Source organism: Diorhabda sublineata, chromosome 6 (genome assembly GCF_026230105.1).
Source record: "Diorhabda sublineata isolate icDioSubl1.1 chromosome 6, icDioSubl1.1, whole genome shotgun sequence".
NCBI classification, from domain to species: Eukaryota; Metazoa; Arthropoda; class Insecta; order Coleoptera; family Chrysomelidae; genus Diorhabda; species Diorhabda sublineata.
In genome coordinates, this window is record NC_079479.1 from 31,762,550 (window position 1) to 31,784,960 (window position 22,411).

Here is a 22,411-nt window from a genome sequence, read left to right on the forward strand (position 1 = left end):
CTGAAGCTCACTTCCTAAATTGTTAGTTATTATTTCAAACATCTTTATTATTCCTTTTGTTATTGATAATTCGTCTCTTGTTTTCGTTTATGATAGGTCTTACGCATATTTTATAGATTCTCTCTTCGTTTTGTTTTTCCATGTCATTTCCTCTCACTTGATATCGGTGCTCCGAAGGGATTGAATTTCATTTTTTTGTTGTATTGTTGTCTACAGTTAATTTATACCTGATCGGGTCTTTCGCTATGACACACTGATTGAGTCGTCTCAGTTGAAATATCTGTACCTTCTTAGATAATTTGGATATAGCCTTTAGAGGTAATCTGTGTAACACTAAATGAAGAAGTTTGCCCTATCTGGCGCTCTCACAGCTCCTGTAAAAACAATTATAGGCTTGATTTGGAGCGAATAATCAAGTCTCTTAAAGGCAATACTTCAAAACGTATCTGGGAATGATTCTGTTTTTTTGCTTATTTTTTATTTCAGTTAATGTTGCTCCTTTCTTATCTTCTATTTCGTTTATTTAATTTACATATTTTCTTCTTGGTCTACTTCTTTTTCTCTTGTTATTAATTCCTGCTTCCGTACTAGTCGCGCACAAATGACGAAATGTTGTAGTTGAAGATGAGTTCAATGGAATATGGGTTAGGAATAATGTTTACTAGATTAAAAAAAATATTAATCAATTAACATAAAATTTAATCACTTAAAATAGTTCAATTGACAGAATAAAGTATTTTGACTAGAATGATCCAAAAACGAGTTTGTCTGTTTCGACAGCGTTAGTTTCAATTTTCAGGACTAGTTTCAGATTCTTCTGTTGTAGTTGCTTCCGTGGTAGGAGGATCTATAAAAGGAGTGAAGGTATACTCTTCTTCGATCGCTGTGTTTATATCTTTCCTAGATGGTAAAGAATTTGTATCGTTTAAATAATGGTACACTTTGATATATCCCAAAGTAATATTCCAAGCTTCCTGTGAAATGATATTTATTTCGACACCTGTAGCATTAGCTTTGAAAGTTATTGAGATATCGTCTAGCTGCATTGCCCCCTCTGCTAATGGTTTTCCGTCCATGGCAATTATTAAATCTACAATATTGTCCACCTGCAATGAAAATAATATTTCATTCACCTATTTATCGAAATCTATCTGCGGATACGAATGTTGCTACTCAACTTAAATTTACAAATAGAAATGAATATTCATAAGCTTGCGTTTGAACCAATTGTCGAAGCGTTATCTCCATTCCGATAGAGTTACCATTAAGACATGTGATTTGAACTCATCAATCTCTTCTTCGGGTGTAGAAAACCGTTGATCTCGCAATTCTTCCATTAAGCTCATGGAATTAGGAATGAGAGTGAGCAGTCGAGAAGACTGATGACCGCATCGGATAAAATGAGGGGAATGGATGGAACTCTTAGAGAGGGTTGGGTTTGGACTAGGTGCCTGTGTGTGTGGGTGTGCTATCAAAGAGAACACTTTTGCTCAACGTCTTCTGAATTAGCATAATAAGTACGTGTAATTCTAGTTCCCTTTCAAAGGTAATCTACTGAAATTAAACTTTTAGCTTTCCAAATTACAGTAAGCTTAAGATTTGCTGTTCAAGGTACCATCTTGAATTGTTTCGACATCTCATCGTACACAAGTGTATAAATAAACTACGGAGCCGGAATATTTATTAAAAGATCAAGTTTTCTTGAATTATGCAGTATTGTTATAGCAGATTACTTACCTTCAAAGGTATAATTGTTCCTTGGGCAATGAAAAGCAGAAAGTCCGTTTCTCTAACAGTGAGGCTAACATATGAATTTGTATAATTGGTTTCGAATACACTCCCTCCCCAATATTCATACCACACACCAATTTTTGGAGGAAGAAATGTACTAAGCTTAGTTTTATCAGCTGTTAGTGGATGTGCAACAAGAATCTTATCTCCAACCATATATTGTTCTTCCATGGAGAATGTGTCATTGTTTTCATGGAACTCGTAGAACATTGGTCGTATTAATGGTTCATTTTTCTTTATAATAGAGAAAAAGTATGGGAGCAGCATGTTTCGCAATTTTACAGCGTCTAGAATACAAAAAATATCTGTATACAGGGTGTTCCTAAATTCATTCGAAATTTCAGCAGGTAAATGACTATTACAAAATTTTCTCGGTTCAGTATCTTCACCTCTTCTCTACAAGGAGGTCAGAAAAATTTAAGCAGGACTAACTTTAAGGACTAACTACCAAAATATTCGAAAAACTAGTGATTACAACCCTCATAAAAGTATTATGGATACCAAGACAATATTCTACGTATAAATTTCGATGTACATTTTGACTAACTTTTAATGTATCTCTGTAAGTTTTTGGTTTATTGGAATCTTAATCTATCAGTTTAAAAATAAGGGTGGGAAAGTGTATGTAGAGAGCTGCTTCAAATGTTTTTGTGTCGCGTTGCTTTACAGTACAAACAATATCAAACAGATGTAATTTTGTGAGGTTATGATAGAAAATATTTCAAAAAACTTATTGCTTAGGGATGAATCTATGATTTATCGTAAAGATAATTAATACACTGTGAAGTAAGGATATAAAATAAGATACTTTAGCATGACCCAACATCCTTCAAAAACTTTAGATGGGAATTTCAGGAAACTACATTATAGAAAAATTCTAGATGAACGAAAATTTGATTCTTATAAATATTATGATTGTTCAGGAGCTTAACGCGATTGCAATATGAAAGTTTCGGGAACTTTTTCTGAATATGGCCGGGCAACAAGTTGTATCACCTTTGTCACCAATAAAATTAGATGAAAAATTAATTGATGTTGCATCATTAGTGCATCCAACGGTAGAAGCTCATAATTGTATTCAATTAAGACGATGGTTAAAATGTCATGGACGTCTTCAAGGTGGAAATAAGGCAGAGTTAGTTAAGGGGTTAGAATCACAACTTTATTGACAAGTAAAACTGCATTTTTCTTTGTCCCAGTAGATCCAAGTCTTAACAAAGGAAAGTGGTTGAAGCTGGAAGGAGACAAGCAATGAAATCGTCAAGCAGTAAATAATAGTCCTTTGTTGAGTTTCCTAATTATATGGCAAAAATTTCCATTTGCCAAAATTATTTGATGAAGTTTCTATCTATGACTATCTGATTTCATCTTGCATAGTAGAGAAAGAAAATTATAATTCTTGTGATGACGATGAAGAAAATGAGTCAAACATTTTAGATTACAGTACAGCAAAACCTATGAAAAGAGGGAAGCTATATGCTGACAGTTATGATAAATTCTGAAAGTGGTAAAATTTTACGTGGGACTTGTGAATGTAAAGGATCAAGTTTAGGACGTTGTGCACATGTTGCTGCAATGTACCATGCTGAACCAAATGTTCCATGTACAAGTAAACTTTGTATTTGGAATCAAGGATCCAAGGAAAAAGAGGCCCATAAAGCTGTCCATCAATATAATCAAACCAACGATGATAATAATATCGATATAAATAATTCCAAGAAAAATAATATTGATGACACACGAAAAAGGCTATTGACCACCTATAATGATTGCATGAAAACACTGCACAGTCTTAAGGCCACGGTGTGGCATCTGGTACGAATTTTTTACTAGTCTTTAAGTCCTGAAAATGATTTGACCTATTTTCGTGCACGAGGGAGTAGAAAATGTTGTATTAGATACAGAACTAGATTCGACAGGATACCATCAGTAGTTTACATCTTGTTTTTGATTTCCTTAGCTAAAGATGTGATTATGCATCAAAATTTTGTATTAACTATTTGTAAATGTAGATATTGCTTATAATTGTTATCGTTCGTGAAAAATCATGAACGTGTATGTATCAAAAACTATTGATTTCTATATTATTTATCGCAGCAGTTTAAAGGAAGCTTTTTAATAGATAAGAAAGTTAATTGTAGGGTTTATAACGAAATTCCAACTACCTCCAAGGTATTAGCAACTATTTTTTCTTACCTGCAGCACTTTGTTGAGCATACATTGTAGCGAGATCAGCTGGACCTCTATATGGAAATGGAGACGATATCCTGAACAAGGGCATGGTTACAGCTACTAAATACCAACGTAAACAAAGTTTTTCTTGAAGAATTTGATCAAAACTCGCCGTATCACCACATACTGGAAGACTTATTAATTGGTTGCCCGTTATGCTAGCGAACATTAAATTCAACAAATATTTTCTTAAATTAGTCCAAGATATTTCTACATTTTGTATTATTGTTGTTTCATATTGATCCATTGACTTTGTGGCTGATATGATAATTTTTTCAGGGTCTTTAGATTCGTAATAGGATTTAAAAGCTTCATATTGAGAGGCACCGTAATTATTGTGTTTTTTAATATGGAGTGTATTATTTGTAGTTGCGTTCCATTGTAATGTGTAAGACATGGCATCTTGGAACTTCTAAAAGATATTCACCATTAGTAAAATGAAAATGATGCTATAAAAATTATTATTTATAAAATTGCTCGATAACAACATTATCATAGAAACTTCCGACTCATATCCGATTTTCTGTAACATTTGCAGCTATAGTTATTTTTGATTCAAACAATATTGCGAACGGTCCATGATTGCTTGGTGTTTGGAATAAGAAGATGAATAAAATCGCAGAGCTATAGTGGCCGAAAACGCAGGTTTTGGATACATCAAGATCTACAGAATGAATGATTTCTTTCGGTCTTACAGTGCTTGAATATTTTATGCCAACCTAAGGCCAGGGCACACTTGTCATAAATTAGCTACTCTCGACCGTCTCGATTCAATAAAAATCGCGATAGGTTCTCTGCCAAAGTGTTCAAAAATTTTAGGTATGCTGGGAATTTGTTTGAATCAGAGAGATAAAGAAAACTGAAGAGATTCCATGGAAAACAGAGAAAAACGCAAATTTTGAGTACATTCTGTTTGGAAAAGATCCGTAGTAGGATAATATTCTAAATTTCCACCTCATCTGTTCATTAACGAGACAAAATTATTTTAGAATGTTGGCGGCGTTTAACCCTTTGGCACTTAAACTCCATAAAACTTTGTTTGAGTAACATACATATTTTAGACAAGTAATCACTTATAGACACCGTTTATTAGTCTTACTTTTCTCATTTTCATTTATTTTTTAATTCCAGAAATTTGGAGTATACTAGAAAAAAGAGAAACAAAAAAATGGAACAGTATATTATATTTTGAAGAGTGTTGGAAAGTTGTGATCAATCTCTAGTATCATTTTCCTCTCAGCCACCCGTCCGACTGTAGGATCGGAAGGATACATGATAGGTGTGTTCCGGCCTTTACTTTTACTCAATTAATATACTTTTCCTAGATGCTATTATATTAGTAAGAAAAGAACAGAATTAATCATTGTATTATAAGTTAATGTTGAATACGAGAAGAATCCATAAAAATAAATTTTAGAAATTCATATGTTATTTTGAATATTGTTATTACCTTTGTAATATAAGGTAAACTTTCATTATCCATGTGGAATCCTTCGTCCTTTGGCCAATTTTCGCTCAATATAAAACCATCGACGCTACCATTTACATGTTCCTCGATAAACTGATCAAAATATTCAATATACTTTGAAATATTTTCATGACTATAATCCGGAAAAGAAACGTTCTGTCTTAAATATTTTCCTTTATACGTAGTTTCGTTATAATTATATAAAATACCAAGATCTTTAGCTTTATAATAAAGAGTTGAGTTTTCCAGAATCTAGAACGTAGATGTTACATTTTATTTCATACATGTACGTAATGAAAATATAAATACAGAAGGTTACTCCGACAAAATAATTATAAATTGTTATTATAAAAACTGTTCATAGATTCAAAGCTTACGATACCGCAAATAGAAAATATTCCAAAAAAGCTAAAAGTCTTATCAAAATGACACTCAAACATATAAAAACTACGCTATTCAATATAGTATTATAATGGAAAGTAGATAATAATGAACTTAAGGAAATTTGTAGAAGCTCCATAGAAACGGCAGGAACAGTGAATCCACGAGTCAACGGAGATAAAACGAAATTCATAATAATGACAACACCACAAAAGAAAATAGCAATGACTAGGGTTTTAAATACAACATAATTAAGAAAAATTATGATCTTAGAACAAGTTCAAAGTTACGTATATCTAGTGGTGAACTTATAATTCTGAAAATAATTTCCACATGTTTCTGGGGATAACTATTTTTATTGTTTCTCCTGGAGCTGTTATATAATCCGTTCCTGAGATATGAATCACGGTCATTCTAGTTGCCCAGCCGGTACTGAGTCCTAAAATGTGCCTTTTGATACTGCGCATCCAAATCTAAGTGCCATCAAACATCAAACCGACTAAAAAAGATCGATTTTTGAGTCGACTCGAATCGATTTCATAAAAAAAACGAAGTCGAAAAGATTCATTTCTGAAAAATCGATTATCTTTCAAGTTTGTATTTACAATGTAAATATAAATCCATTTTATGATAAACATAAAAGATACCATAATAAACAATCTCTGGGATTTCTTATCAGTAAAATCAGGGATTTTTTTGTGCAGGGAATTCCATAATAACAATTATTTTTATTACCATATCAAAGTATCAGATCAGGTATAAAAAACATTTATTTTCTAAAGGTATTTGTTACATAAAAATTTTAAAAAAATAGATAATATAGCTTATAGTTCCCAATGCTCAATATCTAATAGAAAATAGTCTGTGATTTCTACTGGGATCCACGCGGTTCCCCTCATCACTTGCAATGTTGCCAGCAATTAAAAAAATACGCTTACAAGAAATAGATGATTCATTACGGCTATTCAATGAATATGGCGATGAATAGAGCTTTTTTGTTCTTACAGTAAAGTATGGGATCATATTTTAGGTGCATAACTGTCTGTGATAAATAATCCTCATTTTTTGATCAAAACAAAAAAAATGTTGATTTTCAAGGTCCACTAAATCGATTCAGAACAACATATCGATAAAAAATCGATTTATTCGGTCTGTGTGAATCAAATATCCTCAAAAATTTGTTATTTACAAAACACAAAGATGAGGATTGTTGTTCCAAGTAATACCTAGTAGTTATTCCTGGTTTCACTGTGTGCAATTTATTAAGAAATCATTTAAATATTTATCTTATCAAGATACAGTATCTAAAGTGTGTATTTCTATCTGAAATCAGTACTAAAATGATGTGTCAACTTGTTTATAGAATAAATGATGATGATAAATATTATTAAATTAAAATAAGACAATTTGCAAATAATAACTTTGCTGTTTGTCTATGATTTGAACAGAAAACGACTTGGATGTAATTTATTTATTAAGGTGCAGCAAAATCCAATTTATTTCCTATTAAGAGGTTATTATACTTACCTGAGAAGGTACAGATAGAAGAAATTTTTTATCCGAATATCTATCTAATAGTTCACTCAATGCGTCGCCGGAATAATTTTCATGCTTCACTTGTAGTACCATTGCCATGAATAAATTTTCATCTACACAAAACATATCGGCGATATCCTCTATACTAGATTTATCCACTAGATCAGATACATTCCAATAAGTACCTTGGTTTCTGTGAATGAGAATTGGAATAAATGAGATTTTTTACAATTTGCATAGAGAAAAATAATAGATAGAAGTGGTATGAGTGACAAACCTTCCGATTCCGAAAACTCGGAACTTCTTATTGATATTAAAACTCCGATTTCGACTTTGGTTCAGATACTTTTAGATCGAATGTTGGAATAGGAGAATCGTTATTTGGTAGTTTGTAATGATATATATTCACCAAATAGAGGCACGACTACATCTTTGAAAGACCATTTAAAGTGTTTACATCCTGAATATGAATAGAAACTGGTAGAAAAGTACTGCCTCCGACTTCAACGCCTTTCCAAGGAGCCAAAAATCAATTTACTCTCAAAGATACTTTGATAAAGAATCAAAAATGGTGTAGTTCTAATCATAAATCAATAAAACCTAATCCCAGAAAAAATATCGAAAACTTCTTTGATTTCCGTGGGGCAGTTTAGTGTCAATTTGAAGTTAGGTTTATTTAGAAAAAAATATTCAATTAACCCTTACCGCCATTTCAATAGATATATCAAAAAGTTACACCTTTTGACGACGATTTAGCAAATCTGAAAATATTTTCCATGGGCTTCTGGTACATAACGAATAGTTTCCAAAATATAAAAATCTGAATTCTTACCTACACATATATGTTTGCAAAGCCCAATAAGGCAAACTTTGATTGTCTGTGATCCTGTTCTGTGTTTGTTGATTGTATAAATCCTTGGGAGTTGGACCGACTGTTAGTTCTAATTCTATTGAGCCGCCTGTTAAGCTTTTTAACAATATTAGATGAGATGGAAGAATCGTTAATTCTAGCGGACCATCGTGATATACAGTCAAACCATGAAATTTACCTTTATTATAAGCCCAAAGAATAGGCGTCGAGGTATGATCATTTTGATTTTTATAAAAGATTTTGGTATATGTAGAATTATCCTTTACTTTAATCAAAGTTCGATCTATACCGAATAAATGATCATTTGTAAGATAAACGTTCCATTCCCAATAATTTTCTGAAGCTATAATCGGACCTTTTGCTGTAGATAATAAAAGATCTCCGTTCGGTCTAAAAATTTCCACCATTAGCTTCTCTTTAGTCATTTTCACGATATAATTTTTCTTATGCAATATGTTTTCCTCCATTTTGTTGTTTTCTTGGTGAAGAATAATGTTAACTCGATCTGTAGTGTTTTCATGTATGGTGATTGTCATTTTTGGTACGGTTTTGGTATTAAAAGGAGAAAAAGAACGGGACGCGACATATGCTGATCCTTTTAAATCATAGGAGTATTTCGAAGGCAAATAATGGTAACATTGTTGAGTAGGTTTATCGTGGCAACAGCCTAAATTTACGCACTGGGATTCACTGATATTCACTTTTCCACAAGGCACTCTAAATTTACCGTTAACAAAACACGTGTAAGTCTCTACTTGCTTGTATGTTCCTAGATCTATTACCAAGTAATATGTTAAAAAGGGTATTGTTATTGTAAATACACATATTAACAACCATCCTAATACGTTTACTTGGCACAATATGGACCGTACCGTCACTCTTTTCTTACTATAAACATTTTCGTTTCTAAAGTCGCGACGTACTTCGTTTTGTTGTTGAATAAATGTTCGATCATCATCCATTTTTCTCGTTTCCTGCGTTATATTATCAAAAGATTTTCATATTATTTGGATGAATTTAGCACTGAAAACAATGTGAGAGATTTTAAGTAAGTAGTCAATTCCTTTATTAGAGGATAAGATAAAACTGACAAGTGCTCATTTTATCAGAGAGATAATATTTCTGTTTAATTTTATTTTCTACCAGTTAACGAAATACGTCAGATATAATGAATTTTGTACACGAGCTCAAGTTATATCCTGGGTCGCCACGGAAATCCGGGACACTAAATCAATACATTAGATTTTACAAATACAAAAAATAACAAATTAACCAAAACCTCTGTCATATGTGTCCTCAATTCTACCAATCCTTTGTGCCTCAAAGACAGTAGTTACGGAAAAAACACGTGACTAGTTTATGATAAAATATCTTATTAATACATCTAAATGTAGAAGGACTTTCCCAATAACTATCAAATTATTTTAATAAATAAGATATTAGGATAAGTCATAAAGGACATAATACATTATCCAAATATTTCACAAAATTGAAATCTAAAACACCAAAAAATAAAAGAAGTAATATTATATATCAACTGCAATTATAGGGCAGACATCACAATATTTAGAAAATAGACTAAAAGATCATCAATACGAAAAAAATAAAACTAACCATGAAATATTAAAAAAACATAAATTCAAATATTCTTAGAACGGAATCTAATACATCAAAAAGAGAATTTTTAGAAATAGTTCACGTTCATAAAAACGAAAAAGCTATAAATGATAGAAAAGACCTAAATAATTTGATTAAAATTTATAGCTCTATATAATAATTTGATTGATTAAGACTGCTACATATTTGAGATGTAAGGACTAAGGAAAAATTAATTTCTCTTATTAGAACATTTTCTATTTTGATTTTATTCTTATTGTGAGATAGGTAATTGATTAATATAAAAGCGTAACTTGTCAGTTTCAACATCATTGTTTTTATAAAGACTTAAAGAAAAGTCGAAACGCTAAAAATTATTACAAGAAACTACTTTTAAAACAGAAGAGACCTAAAATCAAGAACATTTAGATGCATTAATATATCCAAAGGTCTAAGAAATCAGAAATTGAAGAAACTATCTTATGTGATATACTGCAATCACAAAATTAGTTTTTATTATTATTTAATTATTTTTCAAATGTTTGGTATAATTTAAATCAAAAATCCTCTCTGCCTCGCCGGGTTCCTTTTTTCCCTAATAATTAAATCTTAATAAGTACTATTAATATCATTAAAAAATTTGATTCTCCATTATTTTGTCAAGCCACAGTTAAAACGGATATACATAATAATTACTAATATCGAACATCCTTTCTAAGTGACCTCTCTTATCAATTCTAGACAGATTAATTAGTATTGAGTATTAATATAAAAACTCCTCTTAATTCATCATATTGTTGTTTAATACAGAATAGAAAAAATGAAGACCCGATCCGTTTTCATCTATTTAATTGTATCTTTAATAGCAATTAGTGATTCTTTAGGAGATAACACTAAACTCAAAGACTTTGTCAGGTATTCTAGAAATAAGAAATCTAATGACGGAGATAACAATCAGGATTCTAATAAGGACGACGATATATTACACACAGAAATTTCAAAAGTATTAAATGAGTGTAGCTCAAACAATAACAAAAATAATAATAACAGGTCAGTATTCCATAGAATTAGTGGATGAACTGCATATGTTTTCAAGTCGTTATCGGTTGCGAAACGCCGAAAAAATTCTTTGATGTAGTATAATCAGAGAAAATGTTGTATATTTTTTTTTGATTATTATTATCATTATTATTTGAATTATATAATTATCATTTTTATACTTTAAACGAACAACACGTTATACTTCTTTTTTTTTTTCGATTTAAAGCGCAACTTGAAATGTTGGTCTGAAGTTGCTGTTGTGAAATACTGAGGTAGTAATTTGATTAAATTAACAGTATCTATTTAATTATAACATTAATTACAAATTAGCGTCGTATTATTAGTTTAAAAAACGATATTTTTGTTAAATTATTCACTGTTAATGATTGAGAATCGAATGTAACATTTCGGTTAGGATGTATTACAAACAGAGCGTTTCCACCGAGTTCTGTGAGTTAAGGAAACAGCGTTCAAATCAGAAAGATTAAAACATCGTATATTGTAAACTTTGAGACGTAAATTACATTATCATAGATGAGAAGAATATTTGATTTGTGTTTGGTATTTTCTAAATAATATTCTCTGTTGTTTACGACTAGGATAAAACCAAAATATGAAAGTATTGTTTGATAAGATAAAGGATAAAATTGCAAAGAAGTGACCGTACTTGAAGAAAAAGAAAGCTTCTCCATCAGGATAAAGCACGTTGAGCGACTCTTTCCTGTTTTCTAACCTTAAAATTTCACTTGAGAGAAACTCGATACATCACCCAATCTGTTCGTATGAAATATATCTATTTTTTCAAGGTATACAACAAATGGACAGTCTTCTGATACATACAGAAGAATAGCTGACAACGGAAATTATTACAAATACGTTGGATATAACAACAACGATAATAATAATAATGATAGATATAGAAACTCAAGAAATAACTCAAATGCGAATAGCAACTTTGATAAGAGAAATAATGGCGATGATTATAATGATAATGATAATAATCCTTATACAAGAAATGATCATAATAGCCGTGATAGTGGTACTGACTCAAATAGTAATCATGGTGATTACTATAACGATAATCCTTATTCTAGGTGAGTATAATTGTTTAAAATATTTTTTGGAGCTATAATATTGTGGACCGACCTTTTTTGGCTCTATTTATATCTAGATTTATCATCAATCATTCGAGGTAACTCAACTTATGCCCTCTTTAAGTTATAATCAAACACGACCATTTCTCGTTAATTTCCGTTTTTATAGGTTTCTTCTTTCATATCTCGAGTTTTGATTATTTTAAGTTGGTTTAAGAACACTCAGTATATAAAGCCCTTTCGTTTAAGAATTCATCTGAGGAGAGTCAAGCGCGGAAATCCAACATTTTCTATTCCTAGTATTGGTTAAATTTATGAAGAAGCTAAAATTATCTACATAGTCATTTCTGTGGAGCAGCGCGGGTCCTTAAGATTAATCTCAAATAAATTTATGTCCCAATGAATTATCTTTTGTTACAGTGGCAGTAATAATAATGATCGTTATGGGTATAACAACAATAATAAAAACTGTAACTGCAATGAGTACGGATGCAGTACATTCAATAACCAATACAATACTGACAGTAGTAATAATGGTCATGAATTAGAGTATGGTAACGAAAATCAAGGTTATAGTTATAACTATAACAGTAACGGACGTGATAATATGGCTGGCAGTAATATGAGATCCGCTCAAGATGAAGGGATCTATGGATATAATAGACAGTATGCCCATCAAAATATACGTGATCGCAATGGTGAGTATTGAGTAAGCTTTGTCCATTAATTGGAGAATACAGTGTATAAATTACAAAAAATTTTGAAATCTAGTAAAAAAGAGATGGAAGATTATTGAATGAGGAACTAGAAAGATGGGTGCCATCGGTATAAGGATGTTCTTCTAAGAATTTGTTGGAATGGCAGCATGATTTCTATGTCCTAATATCTGAAGCTAGGTTTATGTAATTATCAAAACAATAGCTTACTGTTCTCTTCATATCGTTTGACTCATAATCCTCTCTCTCTTGAGTATTATCCGCAGCCATTTCGTTACTTATTGTCTCATTTAATGATGTTTTTGTTTTGTCCTTTTTATATTTTTTATTACGGTTAATTTGGTTTTGTATTCTCAATCCCTAAACCATTTATTGCAAGCTTCACCAAGACATCAAAAAATATCCACCTGATCGATTCTCATCTTTTCATTTATAAGCACGAAATTAACGTCTGTATTTGTGTTCGGTTTTCTATATTTGCATTTGAAACTTCCTTCATACAGGGTTCAAATCTTATACATCTTGAGCTAGAACTATTTAAATGAGTTGGATTGTTAACAAGGATTGGAATGAACTTGCGCATGATGGCAGGCAATTGATTGTCGTTCCTAATTGTATTTGCTATTGAAAATAGTAACTAGTGCTTTATTCAGAAGTTCCCAATTGGCATCACCGGTTTACTCGAGAAGTCATTCAAGAGCTCATAGTTACTTTTTGTTTACTTTGGTTTGATATTTCATTGTGCATCCACATACACTGAAGCAACGCTTGGAACTTGTTGAAATGTTTTAGCATAAAGGTCCTCTAAAGCGTCAGATTCTATAAGCAATACATCGTTTTGTGACTTTGTTTTCTCTTACTGATAAAGTCAATGCTTTGAAGCAAATGAAGTCGCTATAAAAGAGAGCACGGAAGAGGAACTAAATGTTCAAATTGTCGCCTTTGTCAGCAGCTTGTATTACACAATAAGTGTTGTAAAGCTGTAAAATATTCCGTAGCGGCAGTGGGATTCCAAAATGGATTGAAGGTTTATCAGTTGCAAGATTCAAAATATCGGGGCAAAATTTAAGTAGTCGGGATTCCAAATCAAAATGTTACTTTTCAATGTTTCAAAAACATTGTAAAATATAACTTTCGTTTATGGGTTATCCCAGATATGCTTCGAGCTCGATCTTATGGTGGGTCCAAACGATACAGACTTTTGTTCGTACAGATATCTGTACAGACTATGAAGTCGGAGTAAAAAATTTTACCCAAACATTTGGATAGAATGTCTGTACAGACTTTTCATTATTTTCCGTTCGAAAATACAATTTAAATTTCTTAGCTACGATAAATACGCAGACTTACACGCATACTCCGACTTTCCGATCGCACCGACATTTGTCTGTACTGTCTAGTATGCACGGACAAAATTCTCTAGAATTTTATGGAATTCTGTATCGTGTGGACCCACCATTAGGCTTGATTTCCGTCCCACACGCTCTGCATTTGCTTCTAAGGTCTACTGTTCATGTTTACTTCAATACGGACGAGTGGGTGTTTTTATTTGAAGCCCTGCGGTAAAAACTGCTTTTGGAATTTTATCGGGAATATGGAATCCAGACGAATGTCGACCTGGCATCTCTATTTTAACGTATATCGATATAATTTAGTATTTTAGTAATAGAAAATAATCACAAAATTCAACAGAAAACTTCATCGGTATCAATTTTTGTTAAGATATTGGTTCTTTTGATTGTTTCAGAAGACTTCTACAGTTATGGACGAAGAAAACGAAGTAACAATAATAGCAAAACTAACAGCGATAGCAATAATAATAACCAAGTAAACAATTATTATTTATAAATTATTGTAGATTGTAGATTGTTTGTGCATTTGCTTTGGCATTTCAGCCACTCTACAACTATACCTGGAAGATATTTTGTACAAAATTCATTATTCTGCTTTCCCGTACGTAGACTCCTCCCAAAGGAGGCTTTTTTTGGGGTGTTTATATCCCATTTCCACGTGTTTTCACTATTCCTTCGAGTCTTTTGATGGAATGGACAGGACGTTCTCAAAACAGATGTTCTGCTGTCTCTATAGCCTGCTTGTAAAATTTCCAGTTGTTATCCATTCCCATGCCTATTGTCTTCACGGGGCAGTGACCTCTCTGAAAACAGACCATCAGTGTATGTCGTTTTTGGACATCCAGAGAAGCTCCTCAGACTTTTTGATCACATGGTTATGAATATTTTTGTTGGTCTAAGCTCGTAAAACGTTTTTTGATGGAGATTGAGAAAGTATTTGTAGAGACAAAAAAGTTATTTTTCCATCTACATGATGAGGATATTCATGGATTCTAACTTTCAGCATAATCTCTATACACTAATTTCAGCGAGTTTCAAATTTTTCAAAGTATTAAAATATAACCATTCTGACAAATATGTGATGTCTTTGCCATTACATCTTCATTCGTCTGTAATCATTTCTCATTAGATCATTTAATGGTAACAGAAGATAATTGGAAGGAAGCATATTAGATGAAAATTGTGTACGGCTAATTTTTTTCTAAATTAGCAGAAAATGGGCTGTCGCGTTGTTGTAATAATTCAAAACAATTTCTTTCGATAAAGATGGTTGTGTTTTCGTTATCAAAACGAGTCAAATTGATGTTTCTTTCCTTTTCTCTAACTAATCAATAAATTACTCCTCAAATATCATGAAACACTGTTACCATGATCTTATACACCGAAAAAACGGTTTCTAACGGTTTTCTAAAGAGCACGAAGGAGCTTTTAATCTATATTAAGTGATCGTGAAACCTACCTTATAGACAGCTTATGAACATTTTTAAAAGCAGAGATATACTATAAATCATTCTGTGGGTCAGGATCCACGTAGTTTCTCCTCGGTTTCTTTAATTGTTTTCTGCGTTAAATATATTGTTTGATAATTAAAGAAAACACTTTTCTTTATATGTGTGTTAAAACAAATCTTTCAGTCAGATTTGTAAAACATTTCAACATATAAGATCAGAAACAAAGTTGAAATTTATAATATAATCATCGTAGCATGAGTATTGTCAACCTTTTATGTCATACCACCTTCGTATACATACATGTCTTTAGGAGATGAGCGTCACTAATTAATTTAACCTAACCAAAGTCATGGAGTCAATAATTCTTTATTTTTCAGTGCGTGAGTCAATGTATATTCAACAACATGGAATTGGTGAGTACAAATTCATAATAGGTTGGTAATTTTGGTAAAAAATAGACATTTCCACCTATAACTATCATTTTTAAAAATTCTCCTCTTTTGTACTCAATTCCGTACCAAGAATTTTGAAATTTTTATAATGCAGTTTTTATTGTATTGATGCCCGTTTAATCTATTTTCTAAATTCTGAGATGTCTGTCCTATGTAAACAGCTACACAATCATTACAATGTACTTGCTTTTGGGAGTTTTTGATTTTAATTTAGTGATATGTCTTGTATGATTTACACTAGTATCATATTTATTCAAATAATTGTATAGTTGTTGGGAAAGTTGATGTTGTAGCTGATCTATAGATTAATATAATTATATAAGTCGTCAATGTCATAATATCTTTTGTTATGACATTGTTATGACTCTATTCTGATAATATTTAGATTCCAGATGACAATTATTGTCATATTTTGCTTTTTCACTTTCTACTAATTGTGTCATATTAATGATAATGAGTGTTTAAGTGAATGCCAGTGTCAGTTTGTCTCAGAATTGGCTTAGCTTTTCAACCAGGAGCCTCAGAGAATCTCTAATGATTGTTCTAGAAAAGTGGCAATTTAAAGACATATAACTGACTTCAATTTAGTACCAGACAGCATTTTCAAAATATTAAGAATCAACAAATCAGTATATATCCAACGGTGTATTCTGCAATTTCATGCTGATGCTTGGCGCTGATTTATAGCGTCAAATGCGGTCATGTCGTACGAATTAGACTAGAACGCCATTTGAAATAGTTATAGCGTCAAATTTGTAAAACGTAAAGCGACAACAGACAATATAAAATCATCAGTTTCGATAGCAAATAAATTGATTTTAAAGAAACTTACATGGTTAATTTGAATTATTAAAAAGCAATGACTGGAACTGATTGATATCAATTCTTAATTAATGAGTATTAACTGACTGAAACCACGATAATAAAGCGACAAAAATATAGTTGCTCCTTTTTTATTTAATTATCGTTAAATATTTAAGTTTACCCGTATTCAGCAAGGAATAATTATTTAAAATTTCAGCAAAAGAATGTGCAGAATTGTCCACGAATATCTAAAAAAATTTTGTAAGAGAGTTATCAACGTTTAGCTTGAACGTTTTAGTGGCATCGAATGTTTACTAGTTCTACTAACTTCAACTTCAACAACTCTCGTAAGGTTGTTGAAAACATTCTCGACCTAAAAAAGAAACAAGATATTTTTTTCCTAACTACTTTTATTTTTCAGCAAAGTCTCCTTTTTAAGTTGCTATCACTTTACCGCCCGATGCAACATCTTTGCATTTTTAGGCGCAGGTTCGCCATTTGTAATCCACTGTCTTGACTAGTTTTTCATTTTAAGAGTGTAATGGTGGATCCAGGTTTCATCTACAGTTATGAAACGATACAATTTTGCTTAAATAGCATCTATAAGGCCTGAGAAACGTTCCAGTTGAGCAAACGCAGAACCCAACACTTAAATAACTTATATGGTGACGTTTGATTTTAGCTAGCTAAAATTTTAGGGTCGTAAATGATGGTGCAGAGTCTCCATTTAATTCTTAACTTTGCGTAGGCGTTTTGCCTTGAAAAAACAAATATTTAATGACAGTTCGATACTCAATTTTATCCGTTTTCAGTGAAATGACAACTCACTTATACCATTGTTTATCAGGAAATAAGCATCCGAAATGGTTAAAATTTTAGTAAGAATGCCTCAAATCTGGTTGAGGTCGCTAAATTTTCAGACAATCCTCATAAAATATATTTAATAAGCTTGCAGATAAAGATTATTTCATTGTTTGCATTAAATGTTATCACTTCGTTAATGCTATTTCAAATTTAAACTTTCATTTACTTACACTATTGATTTACTTGTTCAAAAATGTGGTATTTTGATTCTAGCTAGATGATGATGAATTACCATCGGAAACATTGATGATTAAATGGATCCAAGAACATGTAACCGATGACGATATGAAAAGAATAAAATATTTGAGAGAAATTAGGAAATGTTTCAACAGATTATCCACAAGTGGTAGGTTATTTTTAAAAAAAGCAGAATTCAATTGAATTAAAAACAACTGAAAGTCTAAAACCAAAAAGAAATAGCACGTGGCTAAATATGGTAGATGGGACAATAGCTCGTATACAAATTTGGCTTTAGCAAAGACGTTGTGTTATCATATTTTCCTTCGCTAAATGTGACAGCTTCGAATTGACCCCAATAATTGGGCGTACGAGTAGTTAGGCCCTGCGATCGAATAGGTACTCGATGTTGATCACACTTTTTAAGCCCAACATACAATAACTATCACCTTTCAGACCGATAGGACAGTTTTCACTCTCTTTGGAGCACGTTCTCTGTTTCTTTCAAGTACCATATTTAGTTGACCGTCACGGAATGATGCAGAAACTCCCTCGAGTTGAGCTTAAACAGTGTTAGACATTACTCTGAGAGTGTTTTACCGTTGCGCTTGTTATTCAGAGTTATGTCTTTTCCTTCCAAAAACAAGAATCATATAACAAAACTACGAATCCGATCTGGCTGCCCTTGTAAAGATAGTTTTGAAAAAAGTGTGATATCTTTTCCCGTTCTTAAGTTACTATCTTTGACTTGTAAATAAGTTGATAGCGTTCTGGTGAACTTTTCCATAAGAAAAAAGATAAATTTGATGATTCTCGTTTTGTATCAAAAATAGAATTTCCTACAAACATTGAATTTCAAACTAACTTTAGATAAAAAAGTTGAAATATGGATTTATATCGTCAAATCATTTACGATATAACATGCAATTACTTTGGAATAGTGTCGCAACTTCACTGATGAGCTATTGAATGACGTTGATGGTAAAAGGTTATAATTTCTGATAAAATTCAATGACTGTTGCTGCAATTATGCCCACACATCGTTTCTTGTTGGTAATTTTGTTGAGAATTTGAGATTCTATTAATCAATTTGTATTTAAAGTGACTAAATTTTATATTTTCTATCACAATTCAAAGCAAATATTTATATTAAAACATTAATATTTGTCTTGTAGAAATTAACGACGGCTGTGAGTATTCTAACGAGTTAGCCAAGTGCCTAAATTTGGATGTTGATTAAATATATATATACAGAATAGAAAATATGTTTACAGTAGTCTGCAACTCATATTAATATTTGTATTGTGATTTTTTCCATGAATAATTAAATTTTCAGCTTCAAGTGACTAACAATTTATTTATAATCATTTCAATAGCTTGTACTAATAAAATAATTGGTGAAAGAAGGAAACCTGACAATCATGATAATGTTAAATTGTATGTTAATCTATTAGATTAGTTTACAATTCTTTCTAGAACGTGAGACTGTTACAATATAAAGGAATTCAACGATTTTTGGTTTTAAAAAAAGAATATTTGTTTCACGCGATTACCCGGTTCGATATCTATCTGAATTACAAAGACATTCCAGCATAACGTCTGTTGTACTGGTGATTTTTCGATTCAAAAATCGATTCCAATTCACGCATTCCTATTCTTTTCGTATTTTAATGATCAAAAAACAATCGTGCGATGTCTTTGACCACGTGATTCCAATTTTAATGGTTCCCAATAAAAGGCTAAGTTGAGAAAGGTAACTGATTTATTCGAAGTTCAGAGAAGGAATGAATTCAACGTGGTACAACGCACTTACATATACGGGAAGTAGCAATAGGAGAAATAAAAAATTTATATTAATAATTAAATTAATGCCTCATATATGATTAGCATTGTTTCTATATTCTACCATAAATTTAAAACCGAATTCTAACCGTAGGAGCATTAAAAAGACCATTTCGATGTGAGTCCTTTTAGATTTATTACCATTTTCTTAACCAAAGTACCAGTACAAATGACAGTAAATGAGTTTCAAAAATTTAGATAAAAATTTGATGCATATCATGCTTATTTTCTACAAACACCTACAGTTATTTCGAGATAATATAAGAATAGCTCATGGCTACTGGCAATCCTGCTATCAAAGCAGATAAAAATCTCATTTCTATCCGTCATACTACATCAAACCTCAAAAAAATTGCGTTAACGCTATTTATCTAGAAGCAACGTTACCAAAAGCTACCTGGCCGTCTACTCTACGACATTAGGTGTACCACTACATCCTGAACGCATTTCTTTAGAGTCCGTATGACCTGGTGGACTCGCCAATCACCCGAAGACAGGAAATAAAGCAATCGTTGATCATTTCGCCTTCTCGTGGCTCCTACTACGGTCCTTTTCCTTGAAACTCAAGGGGAAATTGCGTTAATGCTATTTATCTAGAAGCAACGTTCCCAAAAGCTACCTGGCCTTCTTACATGTCTACTATACGACATTAGGTGTACCACTACATCCTGAACGCATTCAATAGCGTCCGTATGACCTGGTGGACTCGCCAATCACCCGAAGACAGGAAATAAAGCAATCGTTGATCATTTCGCCTTCTCGTGGCTCCTACTACGGTCCTTTTCCTTGAAACTCAAGGGGAAATTGCGTTAATGCTATTTATCTAGAAGCAACGTTCCCAAAAGCTACCTGGCCTTCTTACATGTCTACTCTACGACATTAGGTGTACCACTACATCCTGAACGCATTCAATAGCGTCCGTATGACCTGGTGGACTCGCCAATCACCCGAAGACAGGAAATAAAGCAATCGCTGATCAACTCTCCTTCTCGTGGCTCCTACTACAGTCCTTTTTCCTGAAACTCAAGGGGAAATTGCGTTAATGCTATTTATCTAGAAGCAACTGCATATATGATATATGACGTTCTTGATAACTACCTGGTCTTCGTACATGACTCCTCTACGGCATTAGGCGAACCACTACATCCTGAATCGATTTCTTCGGTGTGCGTATGACTTGATGATCTCGTTAATTGGCCGAAGACAGGATATAAAGCAATTAGTGATGTTCTTGACTCTTTGTAGAGAAACAAAATTCAAAACTAGAATCCACCAAATAGTAGTCGTAGTAATGTTAGAAATAGAGACCAGAAGATGTATATATTTGAAACATTTTTATATTTGGACAATAATATTATCATTTTTATTTCAATAAATATCAATAAACAATCAACATAAGAATAATAATAAAATAAGGAGGTATGGTTGTAAAATAAACAAGTATCAGCTAAAAAAATGGGGTTTGAGTTATAGAAACCGTTTTCTTATATCTATGCGAAGGAGTCACATACGTACATAGATGTATTCTCTGCTATAGCTGGTACTAGCGTAGCTTATATCAAAATAGTGGTTCTTCCACAGAACAATACGATGAAATGTTACAGTGAATCAGGGAAAGTCCTTGAGCGCAATGCTCTACGCTTGCAATTGGAATCGATTGAATTGCAAAATTTCCCATTAGTTGATGGTAGTCCTAGTAGAAGTTTTAACCTTTTCCTCTTACTGGCGCTCCATATAACTAACTGTATGATTTAAGGTTATAATCCAAAGATTGCTTTGGCATTGGTTTTAGTTGGTTCGTTCTCAATACTTTTTAAAAATATCAATATTCATCTCTACAAAAAACATTGTTTCACTGTTATTTTTAATTTAAAGAATAAATAGCAGCTTAATTCTCACTTACATTTATCTCAATCAATCTTTCACCGGATTGATTTCAAATATTTGTTGGTTGAAAAACAACAAAAAGAAATATCTACCTTTCGCATTTGATTCCGAATCAATAATAAATAAACCGTGAATGAAACCCCTCCAGATACATTCATCAGATTTCAACCGTTTGGGTAATTCAATTCAATAAAAGTGCGTTATTATTTGGGAAATGGAATAAAAAAAATATACGAGGTGTTTTTAAAGTAAACGGGAAGATTGATTCATTACTTCATTTTAACAAGAAAGGATTTTATAAAAAACATAATTTGTTTAAAATAAACTTACTGTAAGTGACATTCATTCAAACCTTTCGTATTTCGAACGGTACAAACTTTAATAGAAACAAATTACCTAATTGATAAACTGAGAATAAAATAGTTTTTGAGGTTAATGTCTCTACTTCGTTCCATGCTCTATTTAACGGGCCTCAGATCACAGAACCTCAGAACTCACATTATTCTGTCAGTTGTCATATTTAAGAAAGATGTATTAACAATATGTAGCAAATCTCAGCTTTTTAAATAAATACAAAGAGTCGAATCCATGCGGTGACTTGGAAGGTAAAAGATAAAGATCGGGAGGAGTTGAAAAGGGAATTCAATTTGGCAATTGATTTTTTTTCTATTGGAGAACCACCTTGCCCTTTCTTATTACTGAAATTGAAAGTAGTCACATAAGTATTAAGGTGATTGTAGTAGAGTGGTCAACAACATTTTCATAACAGAATTAAGGCAACTGAAAACCAAAATCATTTACTCAAGGTAATATGAAAAAGTGAACAATTCGAAAAAACTTTGTTGAAATTGTTAGT

At 32.0% G+C, this 22,411-nt stretch overlaps 2 protein-coding genes across 2 annotated transcripts; one reads left to right on the forward strand and one right to left on the reverse strand.

Moving 5' to 3' along the window:
- Nucleotides 1-678: 678 nt before the first annotated feature.
- On the reverse strand, nucleotides 679-9,349 carry LOC130445611 (lysosomal alpha-glucosidase-like). The gene is made up of 6 exons (XM_056781340.1): nucleotides 8,241-9,349; nucleotides 7,400-7,601; nucleotides 5,474-5,743; nucleotides 3,988-4,435; nucleotides 1,738-2,078; nucleotides 679-1,106 (listed from the first exon to the last, which is right to left on the reverse strand). Exons 1-6 carry the CDS (start codon nucleotides 9,239-9,241, stop codon nucleotides 789-791), a joined length of 2,580 nt encoding a protein of 859 aa, XP_056637318.1. The 5' UTR covers nucleotides 9,242-9,349; the 3' UTR covers nucleotides 679-788.
- A 1,331-nt stretch (nucleotides 9,350-10,680) lies between these two features.
- On the forward strand, nucleotides 10,681-19,168 carry LOC130445462 (GATA zinc finger domain-containing protein 14-like). Its single transcript, XM_056781079.1, has 7 exons — nucleotides 10,681-10,925; nucleotides 11,723-12,010; nucleotides 12,431-12,708; nucleotides 14,474-14,553; nucleotides 15,907-15,942; nucleotides 17,863-17,995; nucleotides 19,002-19,168. The coding sequence occupies exons 1-7, from the start codon at nucleotides 10,696-10,698 to the stop codon at nucleotides 19,064-19,066; spliced, it is 1,110 nt and encodes a 369-aa protein (XP_056637057.1). The 5' UTR covers nucleotides 10,681-10,695; the 3' UTR covers nucleotides 19,067-19,168.
- Nucleotides 19,169-22,411: the final 3,243 nt, after the last annotated feature.